Source organism: Anolis carolinensis, chromosome 4 (assembly GCF_035594765.1).
Source record: "Anolis carolinensis isolate JA03-04 chromosome 4, rAnoCar3.1.pri, whole genome shotgun sequence".
Taxonomy (NCBI): Eukaryota; Metazoa; Chordata; class Lepidosauria; order Squamata; family Dactyloidae; genus Anolis; species Anolis carolinensis.
In genome coordinates this window covers 43,924,297-43,942,317 of record NC_085844.1, presented here as the reverse complement: position 1 = coordinate 43,942,317, position 18,021 = coordinate 43,924,297, and the positions used below count along the sequence as shown (strand labels likewise).

General features: G+C 42.6%; 1 protein-coding gene across 2 annotated transcripts in view; it reads left to right on the top strand.

Moving 5' to 3' along the window:
• The window catches only part of nkain3 (sodium/potassium transporting ATPase interacting 3), a 269,522-nt gene that overhangs the window by 117,404 nt on the left and 134,097 nt on the right, over positions 1-18,021 (top strand). For both annotated transcript variants that reach the window (XR_010005979.1, XM_008108514.3), the window contains exon 2: positions 17,369-17,506. Coding sequence is in view for 1 of the 2 variants with exons in the window: in XM_008108514.3 (XP_008106721.1) it covers positions 17,369-17,506 (138 nt within the window). In the remaining variant the exon portion in view is untranslated. The remainder of the gene's footprint in view (positions 1-17,368; positions 17,507-18,021) is intronic.

Below are 18,021 nucleotides of genomic sequence, written 5' to 3'. Positions count from 1 at the left end.
GCAACTAAGAATGGACCTTCCAAGCTGCAGCAGAGTTCCATTGGGAAGCATGGCTGCAGGGCAGAAGCAGCACTCATCCGCAGTGGAGGGAGGGAGGGAGAGTGCTTGCTTTCTGTGCTTCCATGGCTGGCCTTGCCTTGCCTCCCGCCTGTCCCCCAGCCGCTAATCCATATACGCGGTTTGAAGAACCTTCCCTTACTGCCGGTGCCGTTTCTTCCTTCCGAGACACGGCTCTGTCCTGGCCATGCTCCCTTCTCCCCAGAGGCTTCTGATTGGCTCCTGGTGCCAGGGCGAGGGAGGGTGGGAGGGAAGGAGGAGGGCTTGAAACCCTTTCCACTCGTCCTAAACTGCAAGAGGTACCATAGATTGTTGTACATGTAAATAATGGTAGTAACAAGAAATTCTTGATAGGATTCACAGTTTGTCTGGTTATGCTGGTTTGTGATGACAACTACTTTACAGTATATAATAAATGTTCGTTTTGTTGTTCAACAATAAATGTGAGCTCTTCTTCATGGAAAAATAAGACATCCCCTGAAAATAAGACCTAGTGCATCTTTGGGAGCAAAAATTAATATAAGACCCTGTCTTATTTTCGGGGAAACAGGGTAGCTGTCTGGAAATATGATGGCTTAGACCCATTTTCTCAGACATTTTGGTTGGCTTTTGCTCCTTTTGTTAATGAGTGCACTGTTGATAAGAAATGACTTCTATAAATGAACAGGATTGCCATTGGCCCACCAGAGATTTGCCTTCTGTGGAACAAAAGTAAAGAGTGTCAACTGGTGGAACATGGGCATTTCTGGATGAGACGTTTATCCTGCAATCACCTGACCTGAACATAGCATATGTTAGGTGTGGACCGTGGGTCCAAATTCTTCATCTTTCATTTCCTTCCATCTTCTGTGTTTTCCCACTACTTCTTCCAGTTTTTTCCTCTTTTTCCAGTAAAAAAAACCCTATTAAGATGATAGAAAAGGAAGTCAGACACCAGGGGTGAAGTAAGTGAGTACTTTGGGCTGCATGTAGACCCTAATCCCTTGTAGTACTTAAGGATATCTATATGGCTCAGGTCCAGGTTATGTGAAAGATCATATCTCTCTTTATGACTCTGCCTTTGTTTTGAGAGCTTCTGAAGAGACCCCTTTCTCTATCTGAAAACCCTCATAGATGCACCTGGTTGGAACACAAGACAGAACCTTCTACACGGTTGTTCCCAGGCTTTTGAACTTCTTTTCCAGATATATTTCACTGACATCCTCCTTTGCTATCCTTCTTTGAAGGTTTACTGTTCTGGGGAAAGGTCTAGCATGTGTTGTGTTGTATTTATTTGTTGTTTCTTTTTGAATTGTTTGTTTTTAGCTCATTTAAATTTTATTAATATTTTCATTATAATTTTAGTTGTTCTCACTATACAATGGGGAAGGAAAAGCCAAATGTCTTGCCTCGAGCTCACTGGCGAAAAGATGGGATAGAAATGTTAAAGAATAATTATTTTGATCTTTTGCTGGTGATAGGCACTTTAAATACTGTTTTACTGGTTTATCATCATATTCACAGCACTGCTCAGAAAAAATAAAAATAAAAATGGATGAAGAGAAACTGTATATTTTCTTGTCAGACAGAATTTAAACCAGGGAAAAGAACAGCTGGATCAAACTCAGACTCAGAGAATAGGGCTGGTATATATCAGGGAGAAGTCTGTTGGAACATTATTCTGCTAAATAGCATCACCCATACCTCTCTGAACAATAAATGGTGGAATGTCGCCATTGGCTAATTGAGTGTAGATGCTTAGGTAATCTCAAGGAGAGATAATTACTAGATCTCTGTTGAACAGAGCAGGATCCAGGGGAAGGTCATAATTAGAAAGAAACATACCAAAATCAATACAGCTTGCTTATAGAAATGCCAGAAAATGGGCAAGAAAGAAAAAGAAACATTAGTAATGATGATAATCAAGAGAATATCCTAAAAGCTTACATACATAAATAGTAATTTTTAGTTATTTGAGAACCAGAGGGCAGGGTCCAACTTATTGAAATGCATTGCCTGATTTACCGGGCGATGGCCATAGCGGCGTTAAGTGATGGGTAACCCTAGGCATTTATGGTGTTGACAGAGGGCTTCCTCCTCCCAGAAGCCCCCTGCATGGCAGGAAACTTTCCCGCTGCTTGGCCTGCTGGCCTATCAGCGCCAGGCCCAACCCTGCCTCCGGATTGTTCAGGTAGGGCCCGGGGCCGGCCCAAGGACCCATGTATGGCAGCCAACCCTTGTTCTTGTAACCAATAAACGAGTTGTGGCCAGGTTTTATCACAACCCTGTGTTTGTGTCATCTTTGGTTCTCTGCCGGCCAGGGGTGTGCCACCCATGCACACACAATGCCTTGAGTTTTTAATGAGGTTTCTGGATATATTTTAATTTTAAAGAATAAGTTTTAATTTTTTTAAGCAGCTACATGCCATTTATTAGGAGAATTAAGGTTATGTTTATTAATGATTACGTCTGCTCGTTGTCCTTAACACAGACTATGTGAGAGTATTAGCACAGCATTTTATCCTGAGAAGTGGTAAACTCTTCCTTGATCCATTCACTGTCAAAATCCTCTTTGTGCTTGATGTTTCTGAAGCACCAAAGTAACCAGATTAATATGCTAAATCACTGGTGCCTATTAGAGTATTATATTAACATAAGACCTTTCACTTCTTAGTTGGCTAAATAAGCCCATAATGCAATCAGCATTTACAATATGTGCTAAATATATTTTCCCTGTTCTTGCTACAGACATTTATGTGTGTGAGGAGATGTACTTGTTGGAATAGGAGCCATGGTTGTAAGCCAGCTGTGAATATAAATGCACAATCAAATGGAAATCGAGTTTGTCCATGCAGTTTGTTTGGAATTGGATGAATATTCTGATGAATATTGATATACATGTTACTTTCTGTGTTCTCAAACTGAAAGTAATAACAAGTGTCCCTAAAATCAGCCAAAAGAATCCTGCTCATATGACAATCAGTAAGTTTGTCTACATGGTTTACTGTGCGGTCACTCTTGGCTGTCTTCATGACATTCTGTCACTTCTGGTGTTTATCACAGGGTAAACCAGGTTAATTCAGTTTAGATCTGTTATGGTTGGTGCCACTTTAGATGTTTTAAACTGGTTGCAAATTGTCTGGCTTTTAGTTTATAAATAAGTTTAATATATTGAGGGGTTTATTGTAAGTCCCCCTCAAGATCCTCAGATATAAGGTAAGATATAAATATTGTAATCACTAAATAAAACATATTTTATTTTTGAAAATACTATGAGGAGACCTTACCTTGAAAGATGGCTAAAATATTTTAAGTACAACTAATGAATTGTACATGACCTTGAATCCTGCATGGCTCCCAAAAATCCATGTTGTAACTTGCTTATATTATTTGGGAAGCCTCTACACAATAAACAGATCCTACTCGAGAAACATATCCACATTTCTTCTCCCTCCCAACCTGTCTCTTCTTCTGTTTCTGTGTTCTGTCTGAGAGGGAAATACATTTTTATTACCATGGTTTACAGCAGCTGTCAGTAGATGGTTCATAGAGTATTTTGGATCTCTTTCAAAGTTGAAGGGACATTTTTATAACCAAAGTTCTGTAAATGAAAAATTTTGCAGTACAAAGCACACATTGCACAGTTCACTGCATCACACATAGCTGTGTGCCTGCACCCATAAAATGAAATTTCACCATATTTATTTTAAGCTTGTGAGACTTTAACAGTAATTCAGTGAGTTGCAAGAAGACTGAGGTGAATGAATCTACATGTTTTTAGCTTTGTTGCCTCTTATTTTTTCCTCCTTTCTGATTCTGTCCCTGCTTGACTAAACCAATACAAAAATACTTTTAAAAGAAAATCTCCGGGCCAGTCTTTCTGCCTCTATGCTTGCTTTAAATTGGACCACTGCTAGTTCAGGAAATACCAGGAAGACAGAAAGTCAGTGCTGTATTGGAGCCTCCGGTGGCCTAGGGGATTAAAGCCTTGTGACTTGAAGGTTGGGTTGCTGACCTGAAGGCTGCTAGGTTCGAATCCCACCCGGGAAGAGCGTGGATGAGCTCCCTCTATCAGCTCCAGCTCCATGTGGGGACATGAGAGAAGCCTCCCACAAGGATGGTAAAACATCAAAACATCTGGGCGTCCCCTGGGCAACGTCCTTGCAGACGGCCAATTCTCTCACTCCAGAAGCAACTCCGGTTTCTCCTGACACGAAAAAAAGTGCTGTATTGTCATACTGTATAAACTATTTCCTTCATAGATAAATAGTAGAGGTGGGATGAGTTGCAGTAGAGCATAGGATAGTAAAAAAATTACTTTCTTGAAGATGTTCCTACCAGTTGTTGGAATTCACATGTTGTAATGCCAACAAATACATTTGTCAGAAGTGTGGATATAATGGGCATGAACTTGTTCTGGAAAGTAACATAAACTCACTCATTTATGACTGAACAGCAATCATGTATAGTAGGCTCTTCATTTTTACAGGGATTAGATGTACAGAAAAGTGGCAAAATTTTGAATTAAAAAGTCATTTTCTTTCATCTGAGAGAACACCTCTCTAGGCATCACTAGATCCTTCAGAATGACTAGTAGCTAACCACAGAATTGTGTGGAAGGACCTAGAAATTCCTAAAAAACATATTGTATGACTCTATATGTTCAACTTCTAGTGGAACTTGGCTGTAGAAATGTCTGGATGACCTAGAGATTCCTCAAGAGACCATATTAATCAAACCCAAACATTTTTAAATCCACAGAATTTTCAGCAGTATTGTAGTATGCTTTACAACTGTGTATGTACAATTACGGGTTAAAAAGTGGAGAAAAGTTTTTGCAATATTGCTTTATTAATTGGTTTACAATTTTGGTTGGAAAGCAGTATTGCAGAGCATGAAACAATTGCCCTCTTAATAAAAAAATAGAATTCTATTTTTACTTATTTTTGATTAATTATTATATACATGCAATTCCCATTTAAGCCATTGGTTCTCAACCTGTGGGTCTACAGATGTATTGACCTTCAACTCCCAGAAATCCTAACAGCTAACTGGCTGGGGTTTCTGGGAGTTGTAGGCCAAAACACTTGGGGACTCACAGGTTGAGAAACACTGATTTAAGGACATGCTGATGTAAATTAAAGTACTCATTTGCTTATGTTCCATGCTGCAAAAGAAGTAGACATGTTAACAGTAACCAATGTATCTTATATACTAGTATCACTCAAGAAGGCATTTATGTGACAGTATCACATATTTCAATCACATTTGTTGCCATAATTTGAATTATGCATTGCAGTTCTTGGTGTCATTCTCATCCACTTTCAGGCAGCTATGCATTGTCAGTGCATACAGATCGCCAGTGTTGGCAGCTGGGAAGTTTTTGACATCCCTGCTCTCAGTATATGTGCATGAACACTCACAAACTGTAGAAAAGCCCAAGAAGGCAGAGATATTGTAGTCGTGTTAGGTATAAGTCATGGTGTAGAATAGATGGATTTGAATTTTGGAGTGAAGAGAGCCCAATTTGTGGTACTCAACTCAGGCAGGGGAAATCCTTTTTCTAAATCCCACTGCTGCCTCCAATTGAGGAGATGTGCGCGCGTGTGAGAGGGAGGGATGGAGGATTTAGTGGATAAGGAAGGATAACGGAACTGATTGGGTTTAAATGAGTAAAGATGGTAACTTGTATAGAAAAGTATGGTAACTTATATAGATAGGTACGGTAACTGCCACCAACGTGGGGTAATGGGTTTCTTTCAGGCTTACAGAGAGGCAAGGAGACTGATCTTTATGAAGGATAAAACTCAAGTTTATTTTGGTACATAAGCGTGTAGTTTCAATCAGTAAACGTTCCGGATCTTAAGTTACAATGTAGTCTTTCTTGAATGGATATATCTTAAATAACTTCTCTTCGAACAGTAAATAAAACACCCGGTCAACTTATATCACCAGCCTTTCTCCTGAGTGACCATAAGCTACCGTCCTTAGCTGATTCCCACAGCTCCTAATCTTTTCAAAACCTAACCGCAACTGTCCTTTTTAAACCTTCACAGCAGCTCCTTTTTAAAAAAAGAGGGAATATACTCTAACTGTCAACTTAGCCACGCCCCCTTTTTCTCCCAAGGGAAGCTGTGTTACCATGGCAACCTACCAAATGCTGCTTCCAGCTAGTTTCCATGTTAGGCTTTTCCTTGCTAATATATAACTCTCTTTTTTCTTTAACAAACAAATAAATAAAATCATATCAATAATCTCTGTTTAACACATAACTTCTCTACATGGAGGTTTAAGTTTTACTTTCTACTAAGTCAAATTTAATCAGCGTCTTTGGACCAGCCATTTTCTCTCTGTTTGGCATAAGCTCACATGGTTCTTGTAAGGATAAAAGAGGGAGGAGAGCATGGATTTAGCTATGTGGGGCATAGACAAGAAATATTCCCCAATAAGAATTTCATCATAATAATTATTTATTATTTATTTATTACATGCATTTATACCCCGCCCTTCTCCCCGAGGGAACTCAGAGCGGCTTACATTCTGCCACGAGGGCAGAATAATTATTTATTATTTATTTATTACATGCATTTGTACCCCACCCTTCTCCCCGAGGGGACTCAGAGCGGCTTACATTCTGCCATATAATTACCTATATTCTTCTTCTTATTATTATTATTATTATTAGAAAGAATGAGTGATTGCAAATACATTTGGTGGAATCTGGAGGAAGCAGGTTTTCTCACTGTTCAAACAACTCAGGATATCAACTCTGAGTAGCCCAGAAGTCTCTGTAGGACAAAGTCATCCCTTTTCTGACTTACTTTTCTAACTTACTGACTTAAATTTAGGAACCAGAAGATTCTCCTGACTTACCAGAGGGTCCTATTTCCATCCTGCAAAGATGTCACAGAGCATGTAGACCCCCCTCTTTATTCTGGCATAGCAACAACTTTCCAGGAGCCCAAATTGCTAATATGGGTTCCTGTATGGCATTTCCTGTAGGTAGCAATCAAGGGTAAGTTGGCTGATCCAAGAACAGCTTTTTCAGCAGGCAGATAACATTGGATGTGGAGGACTTATGTTGTTCTCTGTTTGTTGCATCAGCCCATTAGCATTCTAAAATGTCCCGACTCTTGACAGAGGGAGACCTCATGATTTTGTGGAACAGAGTTAATAAAATAGAAAGCTGAACAAGCGGAGTAGAGAGAAGACAAGGAAAATAGCACCGTGAGGTAGGATAATGAATTTGAACCTAGGTGAAGCTGGGTGCTTTCACTAGTAGCATTCAGATCAAACAATTACAGTTTAAATATAAACGTATAATTGAAAACATCTCAGCAACAAAAGGATAAACACACACTCTTAATGGCACATGCTACATCTGGCAAACAGCACTTTAAGTGTATCATTTGGGTATGTCTATTGCGTATCAGTAATGCCAATTTAAAATACTTTCAACTTGATTCGTTGTCTTTTTATTTCCTTGATGCTTTGGAATTTAATACACTGATGGCAAAGTCATAGAACAAGTGCTCCTGAAATCAGTCTCTTACTAACAACACAATGATTAAATGTTCATTATACAGCAAGAGAGAATTGGATTTGGAGACACGTCTGCTATCTTAAATCCTAACAGATATAGTAGAACAAGAGTATGGCTAATTGAAAGTATCTTATGTCATTTGGAATCATTAGAGAAAGCACAGTTTATTAAATGTTTCCTTCTGAAAACAACCAGTGCACTCTAACAGCCAATTTCTTACATGAATGAACTACAGTGCTTTTTTCAATACTACTGTAGACTGAGTGGACAATTCATAGCATCTATGCATACTTTCTGTCTTTCTATGTGTGTATTTTATTTCCTAGACTAGATTAGGTACCTGTCAATTCTCTGGTTAGATCTTTTATAACACTATTTATTAGGAAAAAAACCAATTTTTAAATTTTATGAATGGTCCCATTGGAAAATGCATAAAGATGTGACTGAACGGCAACTCCCATCATCGTTTGTCGTTACCTCCAAACTGCACCAGTTGTTTAACTTGGTTGTGGTGGGTATGTGTTCCAATTTTGGTCCAGATCCTTCATTAGTGGGAGTTACTGGGCTCTCTGGATGTAGAGTGGACTGCATCTGCCATAATCCTGGGTCAATTCCCTCTCCCATATCCCTCCAGTATTTTCTGTTGGCATGTTGGGTATATGCACCAGATTTGGTCCAGATCCATCTATGGTAGGAGTCATAGGGCTCTCTAGATGCGGGTTGAGCTGCAACACCATCATCCTGGGTCAGCCCCTGTCACGACCCAGGCGGCAGAGGCACCAATAACCATACACAGAGGCCAGAATCTAACTAATATCTTTATTGAAGGAATATATAAAGTTAATAAAAACAAGTATAGAAAATAGTCCAGAATTAGACCCTTCAGGAAAGGTCAGAATTAGTCCAAAAAAGCAATGTCCAATAAGAAATATTAAGGTCCAAAGTTGTAATCCAATAACCGAAACACTCACTTTGCCAAGCAAAGTGAGGGGAGATGACAAGGTCCTTAGTCCATAAAACTTGAGCGTGGCTAGGAAATAACTTGATACTTGAAACAAGGCTTGAACGTGGAACAAGGTAACTAAGAACAAGAACAAGGTCCGTGGAATAACTTGGTAAAATCCGTGAAACAAGGCAAGGATTAGTCCTGGGAAACAAGGCAAAGTCCGTCGGTAAACAAAGGCTGGGAAGCAAGGCGAAGGCTGGATAGCAAGGCAAGGCTTGAGCTGAAGCGAGGCTTGAATCGGAGCGCGCTGTCCAGACACAACTCGCTCCGTAGGCTGACGAATTGACTCCGCGAAGTTGCTACGCGGGCAAAACACCTATATAGAGTCCAACTTTCTCACCAAAGCGGTTCTCTGGGAATCAGAAACGAAAGCTAAACTCTGAGACCAGATGTTAAACTCCTTAAAGATTCTCACGAGAACCAATGTTAATTGGCAACATTCTTAGCTGCTATCCTCGCACTCCTGCGCGAAGCTGAATCCAAACTTCTCTGTTGTTTACAAAACTCCCGGCGCAAGAACACGGGAGAAGTAGGCTCTGGGGTTGTTTGACATACTTCTGGGGCACAACTTTCTTGCAGGTGCAAGGTTTCCAGATCTGCCTGGGAAGGATCTGGCTGAGAGGAATCCAGTTCAGACTGGGAAGGTAAAAAACCCAAGTTTTCATCTTCATCAGGGATTACAATGTCCTGAGCAGGACTACAAGGCCCATGGTTCATCACACTATCCCCCTCCTCAGGGCCCCTCCCAAACTGGGGTCCTCTCCCCGAGGCGCGAGGTCGCGGTTTGGTGGGATAGGTCAGATGGAAGCGACGGGTTAGATCAGGAGCATGGACTGTGGAGGCGTCTTCCCAAGAGCGTTCCTCAGGCCCAAAACCCACCCAGTCAATGAGATATTGTAGGCGGCGGCGATGAAAGCGAGAATCCAAAATGTCCTCAACCTCGAACTCCTCCTCCCCATTCATCAAAACAGGAGGGGGGGCCGGTTGGTCTGTATCAGGACGCACACCATCCGCCGGAAGGAGCAGGGAACGGTGAAACACTGGGTGAATGCGCATTGAACGCGGAAGTTGGAGTTTGAAAGTCACGGGGTTTAATTGCGCCACCACTGGATAGGGGCCAATGAAGCGGGCATCTAACTTCCGGCATGGGCGGTGGGAGGGCAGAAAGCGAGTGGACAGAAAAACCCGATCTCTTACCTTGATTTCGGGGCCCGGCTGGCGGTGTTTGTCAGCGTGGCGTTTATAGTCCTCCTTGGCTTGGTCCAGTTGCTGGAGCAAAAGTTGTTGCACCGCTGTGAGTTCCTGCAGCCAATCCTCTGCTGCGGGAACTTCTGAAGTTTCAATGACAGGGGGAAAGAAACGTGGATGGAAACCGTAGTTTGCAAAGAACGGCGTTTCTTTTGTAGAAGCTTGAACTCCATTATTGTAGGCAAACTCAGACAGTGGTAACAGAGAAGCCCAATTGTCCTGTTGGTAGTTTACATAACAGCGAAGATACTGCTCCAAAGTGGCATTGGTGCGCTCCGTTTGCCCATCTGTTTGGGGATGATGAGCTGAAGATAAGCGAGAGTCTATGCCCAGTAGTTTTTGTAGTGCCTTCCAAAAACGAGAGGTGAATTGAGATCCACGGTCTGTGACTAAACTCTTGGGCAATCCATGTAGTCTGAAAACATGCTGAAGAAATAGATCCGCAGTTTCTTTGGCCGTGGGGAGGCCTTCGCAGGGAATGAAATGGGCTAACTTGGTGAATAGGTCCACCACCACTAAGATCGTGGTGAATCCACAGGAAGGTGGTAGGTCAGTGATGAAATCCGCGGAAATTATTTCCCATGGGCGAGATGGGGTAGGAAGGGGGTGCAAAAGCCCTGAGGGCTTCTCCCTTCGTATCTTGGAGCGCTGGCATACTGGGCAGGTGTTGACATATTTTTCCACATCCTTGCGGATCTTGGGCCACCAAAAATCTCTTAGGATCAAATGCATGGTTTTAAATAGTCCGAAGTGTCCTGCTGGTTTGCAGTCATGACACAGACGAAGCGCTTTTTCCCTGCCCGGTCCGGGTGGGATATAAACATGATTTCTATAGCAGAGCAGCCCATCTTTAAGCGAAAAGGGAAAATGCAGACCTTGGCGAAGTTGGTCCTGCGCCCAGGCATCTGCTTGCTGACTAGCCCTGATTTCTTGAGCACAGATGGGTCCTGGAGTAGGGGAAGTTGAACCAATGGGACTGGATTTGGTGTTCCCCACTGTGAGCGTGGCAAAGTTCTCAGGTTGTAGCAGTTGGGATTCAAAGGTCTCCTTGCGTCCTGCAGCGTATTCCGGTTTACGTGACAGGGCGTCTGCTTGCTTGGTTTGAGCTGGGGTCACATAATGGATCTGGAAGTTGAAACGTTCAAAGAATAAAGCCCAACGTTGCTGCCTCTGATTTAGTTTGCGGGCAGTTCTTAGATGTTCTAGATTACGATGATCAGTGTGGACTTCAATGGGGAATTTGGCCCCTTCTAGCCAATGTCTCCAAGTTTCAAAGGCTGCCTTTATGGCCAGTAGTTCTTTTTCCCAAATGGTGTAATTCCTCTCTGGTGTGGTTAGTTGACGAGAATAAAAGGCACAGGGGTGGAGGTGATCTCCCACCGGTTGTAAGAGTACAGCCCCAATTGCCACATCAGAGGCGTCCGCTTGCACCACAAAAGGGGTTCCAGGATTTGGGTGCTGTAGAATTGGCTGGGAGGTGAATAGTTTCTTCAGTTGCTGGAACCCTTTCTCTGCTTGATCAGTCCAGCGGAAAGGCTGCTTTCCACGGATGCAGCTAGTGATGGGGTCGGACCAGCGGGCAAAATCTGGAATGAACTTGCGGTAGTAGTTCGCGAACCCCAAGAAACGCTGCACCTCTTTCTTGTTAGTTGGCGCCCGCCATTCCAATACTGCTGAAACTTTGGCTGGATCCATGGAAAGCCCTAGAGGCGAGATGCGGTAGCCAAGGAAATCTACCTCTTGTAGATCAAAAGCGCATTTTTCTAGCTTGGCATAAAGTCCATGATCCCGCAGTCGTTGCAACACCATTTTGACGTGGTTCTCATGTTCTGATTGTGATCTGGAAAACACCAAAAAATCGTCCAGGTAGATTATCAAGAATCTGTCTAGATAGTCCTGAAAAATATCGTTGACAAAATGCTGGAACGTTGCGGGAGCTCCGCATAAACCGAAATTCATAACTCGGGACTCGAATAATCCGAATTTAGTCTGGAAGGCGGTCTTCCACTCGTCCCCTTCTCTGATGCGAACTAGATTATAAGCCCCCCGAAGATCCAGCTTGGTGTAGACCTTGGCTCCTCGAAGTCGGTCCAGTAGATCCGAGATTAAGGGCAGGGGATAGCTGTTCCGCTTGGTGATATTGTTCAATGCTCTGTAGTCCACCACCAAGCGTAATTCCCCTGACTTCTTCTTCACAAACATCACTGGGGAGGCGGCTGGGGATTGAGAGGGTCTGATGAACCCCTTGCGAAGGTTTGTCTCTAAGAATTCCCTGAGAGCTTCTTGCTCTGGTTCAGTCAGGGAGTAGAGATGCCCTCGCGGGATCGGGGCCCCCTCCACCAAGTCAATGGCACAGTCATAAGGTCTATGTGGGGGTAATTTTTCGGCTTCTTTCTCATTGAATACATCCCAATACTCGGAGTACTTCTTTGGCAAGGTGATGATGGGCTCGGAGTCTGTGGCATGGCATACCTTGGCTACGAGGCAATGGTTTTGGCAGTACGGTGAAGCAAACTGCAGTTCTCTGTTGGACCAGGAGATGTTAGGGTCGTGGAGTGTCAGCCATGGAATTCCCAAAATCACAGGGAAATGGGGAACCTCGGTAACAAAGAAGGAAATCTCTTCCATATGTTCCCTTATCCACATCCTGGTGGGTTCCGACCACTGGCTTACGGGGCCCGTCTTGAGGGGACGGCCGTCTATGGCTTGCACCACACGGGCATTCTTGAAATCATGATATTGTAATCCCAGAGAGTCGGCATACTCTCTATCGATGAAATTGTTGGTAGCTCCAGAGTCTATCATGGCGTGGATCATGACGGGTCCCCTTTTTGCTGACCATAATGTGACCACGAGAAGGAACAGGACCCCGGTTGGCGGCTCTTGGATGGATTTTTTGACCGGGTTGGCGAGCCTCTCTACACCCGGTCGTTGGCTTCCCCCGCCGGCTGTGTGCCAGTCGGCTCAGACGCCTTCGACTCCGTGGAGGACGCCGCCGCAAGACGGGCGGCAGGCTTCCCTTTGGCTGGGCACTCTCTGGCGAAGTGGCCCCCGTTCCCGCAGTACCAGCAGAGGTTCAAGCGTTGACGACGGGCCTTCTCGGCGGCATCTAGTCTGGGACGCACATTGCCCAACTGCATCGGCACCTCCTCGCCTCCTCTGGGGTATGGGGTTGGCTGCGGGGGTCTCCACACCGGACGTGGCTGAACACTGGCGGGAGCGGGGGGTTTTGCCCCGGCTCTACCGCCCTGGCCTCGAACCCATTGTTTCCTGTTGGCAATCATGACTTCAGCCCGTAAACATTGATCAATGAGTGCCTCGAGGGTCTGGGGAGGATCCACCTTGGAGATTTCTTCCAGCATTTCAATGTTGAGACCCTCCCGAAATTGTCCTCTGAGGGCTACATCGTTCCAGCCGGTGTTGTGGGCCAGCACGCGGAACTCGGCTATGTACTGAGACATGGGTCTGTCTCCTTGAAGGAGGCGCCGGAGTTTGTGACCGGCTGCCTCCAAATTGTCCTCGATTCCCCAGGTCTCCTTAAGGTGATCCAAGAAGCGTTGTGCTGAACTTAGGTGGGGGGAGGCTTGATCAAACAGGGCCGTCGCCCAGCTAGCCGCTGGTCCGTCTAGAAGACTGTAGACCCACGCCACCTTGATGTCTTCTTGGGGAAACTCGGCATCACGGGCCTCTAGATAAGCTTGACATTGGCGGCGGAAAACATGAACCTTAGCAGCTTCTCCAGAAAACTTGGTAGGCAACGCCATGGCCGGGAGGCGAACTCCGCGCTCCCTCAACCCTTTTATTTCTCCATCCTGCGCGTTGAGTCTGTCACGGATGCGGTCCACTTCGTCCTTGCTGATGGTGTAGCTGAGCGGCTGTCCAGCCGGCGCGGCTCCGGTAGACATCCTGGCCTCGGTTAGTTGGTGCTTATGGGTGGCGGAGTCAAACTGTCACGACCCAGGCGGCAGAGGCACCAATAACCATACACAGAGGCCAGAATCTAACTAATATCTTTATTGAAGGAATATATAAAGTTAATAAAAACAAGTATAGAAAATAGTCCAGAATTAGACCCTTCAGGAAAGGTCAGAATTAGTCCAAAAAAGCAATGTCCAATAAGAAATATTAAGGTCCAAAGTTGTAATCCAATAACCGAAACACTCACTTTGCCAAGCAAAGTGAGGGGAGATGACAAGGTCCTTAGTCCATAAAACTTGAGCGTGGCTAGGAAATAACTTGATACTTGAAACAAGGCTTGAACGTGGAACAAGGTAACTAAGAACAAGAACAAGGTCCGTGGAATAACTTGGTAAAATCCGTGAAACAAGGCAAGGATTAGTCCTGGGAAACAAGGCAAAGTCCGTCGGTAAACAAAGGCTGGGAAGCAAGGCGAAGGCTGGATAGCAAGGCAAGGCTTGAGCTGAAGCGAGGCTTGAATCGGAGCGCGCTGTCCAGACACAACTCGCTCCGTAGGCTGACGAATTGACTCCGCGAAGTTGCTACGCGGGCAAAACACCTATATAGAGTCCAACTTTCTCACCAAAGCGGTTCTCTGGGAATCAGAAACGAAAGCTAAACTCTGAGACCAGATGTTAAACTCCTTAAAGATTCTCACGAGAACCAATGTTAATTGGCAACATTCTTAGCTGCTATCCTCGCACTCCTGCGCGAAGCTGAATCCAAACTTCTCTGTTGTTTACAAAACTCCCGGCGCAAGAACACGGGAGAAGTAGGCTCTGGGGTTGTTTGACATACTTCTGGGGCACAACTTTCTTGCAGGTGCAAGGTTTCCAGATCTGCCTGGGAAGGATCTGGCTGAGAGGAATCCAGTTCAGACTGGGAAGGTAAAAAACCCAAGTTTTCATCTTCATCAGGGATTACAATGTCCTGAGCAGGACTACAAGGCCCATGGTTCATCACAGCCCCCCTCCCCCCCTCCCAACCACTCCAGTATTTTCTTTTGATCATGGTGGGGAGGGTGTGTGTGCCGAGTTTGGTCCAGTTCTATTGTTCATGGGATTCACATGGCTTTCCAGATTTGCGAGTCATATTGAAAAATACATGCAAAGATAGATAGGTACATAGATACATACATATTTTGACTTTAATTATATGCATAAATAGGCATAATACATTTCCTAAAAATGTTTACATGTGTTTCCTTAATGTTTCATTTATTTTGATTCAACAACATATATATTACTCAGTAAAGGGAAAAGAAGTAGTGAAAGAAGACAATAAAAATGTATAAACTGTTTAGGCATGGGAGGCTGTATAATAAGAGCCCCTTCAACACTGCTCCTGATAAATAAGTCTTTAGCAGTCTAAAGTAACTTTTAATAATAACATATTGAATGGTAGCTTTGAGTTCATTGGCAGACTAGCAGTTATGGTGTGCATTCAGTTTTCAAACTGAATTTGCACTCTTCTTTGACTCAGATGACTTCATTGCCAGCTTCCCTCCTCCCCCTCTTTTTTTTTTTTTTTTTTGAATGGGGCAATCAGTGGCTGTCTCAGCTCATAGGCAGGTAAGAGCTATGCCCAACTGGCATGAAAAATGAAACAAGTGTGCGTGTACACTTGCACAAGGAGGTGCCAGATGCCCCCATGAAAAAGCTTTGAAAAGTATAATTGCTCATACAACTCATACAAGTTGAAGGAACATAATCACCCAACTAGATCCTAGCCTGACTCAATAGGGAAGTCCCTTGAAACAACAGGGGCCCTGTCAGGAGATGGATCCATGTACCTTTGTATATATGTGTGTCTGCTGGAAATGCTACCTTTCTTACATGCAATGTAATAAATATGAAAATATGATTAAATGGGTTGTTTGATCCTTCTTCGCACATATAGCTGTATTATACATACTATTGCAGATATTGCAGAGTGTGATTTCTACAAGGAAAATACACAAGGCCATAAAAGGTGTAGAAACTCAATTTACACTTCCACTTTTTGTTTAGAAAGGAAGATCAGTGGTTCTGTATCACACAGTTCTAATAACTAGATGTCTAAAATCAGAGATGGTTTTACCTGGTACAAACAAGGAAGCAGACTTCTGTGTTTTGCATTGTATCTCTTCAGCTACTTCCCATTGGTCATGAATGAAAGAAATTGTCATGTGTCTTTTATTTTTATTTTTTGTTAAATCTAAGGGAAATTAACAAAAATACTCTCTGACTGTGCTTGGATTTCAGGATTCACATGAATGACCAATAACAGTATCAGCATTTTTTTCATATTACAAACACCCATGTTATTTTTTTATGTCTAAGACAAATTATTTAAGCAACAAGAGGAATTAATAATGACTAGGGATGTGCAATCCATTAAAAATGGTTCAAAAGCTATAACAAAACTGGGGGGGGCACTGACATTTCATTTCTAAAGTGTTTCTAAAGTATAGTTAGTGAAAAATTCATTACTATAACAGGAGTTACAAAATTTCATTATTATTTTGTTATAGTAATTGCGCATAATTGCTATAATTGGGGAAACTTCAGGGGCTCCTTTCGCCCTCATTTTTACAGCTATTGGGGTGAAACTCGTGACAATGGTGGAATTTACCACTGTTAGCACACCAAAGTTCATAACATTTCACTTATCCATGATTTTTTGGGGAATTTTGAAGGTTTTTATATAAAACACTTTTTAATAATGACGAAAATATGTTCCTGGTTTGAAAGTCTTATTTCCTGTTTAACTGTGTAGTCCTCACTTTTAAAGTAGTGGTTCTATATTGGGAACTTTGTTTTTGTGCCAATAACTTAGTTAAATGGGTGGATGATGATGTTAAGTTGGTGGACTGGATTGTATACTACAGCAAAATGTTTAAGAACATGATGTTCCTCACACAATGACAAAGTTTTTTCAGTTTAATAAACTTTCACCATGTTTTTATGATAGAACCAATTAGGAAATGACATTTATAACCCAGGAACAAATATCATCATGTAGAATATTAAATTTATTAGAACTCAGGCTGGCTACGGAAGGGCATATCCCTCTGCTGAGTAGTGCACTGCATTCTGGGAAATGTAGTTTAGGGCAGGGACTTTTGAATTTTCCAGCATAGGGCTCCTCCCTTCCCAAATTACACTTCCCAGAGTGCTGTGCTGTTCCCAGCAAACACTGCTCCCTCTTTTTCCCGCTCCATTAATTTACAGAGGAAAAGCAAGGCACTAAGGCAGCCCTTTTGGCTTTTCTTTGAGTTTTGTTTCCTTGCATCTGACTTTGGGAGCCTTCCAAGATTTACAAAACTAAAAAAATAAATAAATATATGGGGCAAGTTTTAATTCTTAAATTTTTGGCATGGGCCATGCCCACTTATTGGATATCACCTTGTAAGTACAAATGTAACAAATTTGATATGACTTACGAGGACTAATGAAAAAAATGCAGACCTCTAATAATTACCAGTCTTTCCCAAAGAATCAGAACTAGGTGTTCAAGATTTTTTTCCCTTGAGTAAGAGGTTGATTCTATTCTATTCTAATTAAGACATTTTTGTTTTCTATTTTGTTTTCTTACAGTTAGCTGCCCTCGAGAGACAGATCTTTGACTTCCTTGGATTCCAGTGGGCTCCTATCCTTGGTAATTTCCTGCACATAATAGTTGTCATTTTGGGTTTGTTTGGAACTTTACAGTACAGACCTCGATATATAGTTGTGGTAAGTTTTGGTTTTGTTGACTTTTTGTTTTCAAAATAGGATATTATACTTCATATTATTTCTTTTGTACTTGAAATTATTTGTATCATTGGGATTTAAATGCAGTCTGCTGTTGTTCAATTTTTCATTAAATTTATATATATATATATATATCTTAGATTTTGTCCGACCAGAAGGAGATTGTAAAATTAATACAGAATGAAACCAATGTATTTATGGTATTGTTACTGCAATACTGTCCCCAAATTTCTGCCATATAAAGTGTATTTTGTGGTCAGAGCAAGATGCAGAGAAGCCAATAGTGCTCAGAGGAGAAATTTTATCTGCTTAAAAACACACATTCACCTAATCCTATCCAGGAAGCACCAAGCAAAGATATTAATGTTATAAGAAACTTGGACAGAAAGACTAGTGAAGACATCTACACACAGTTCCTTATAGAAGAGCTGGAAACATCATTAATGAAAATGATGAAACTTTATTTATAGTTGACCCTATCTCTCCGAAAGGTCTCA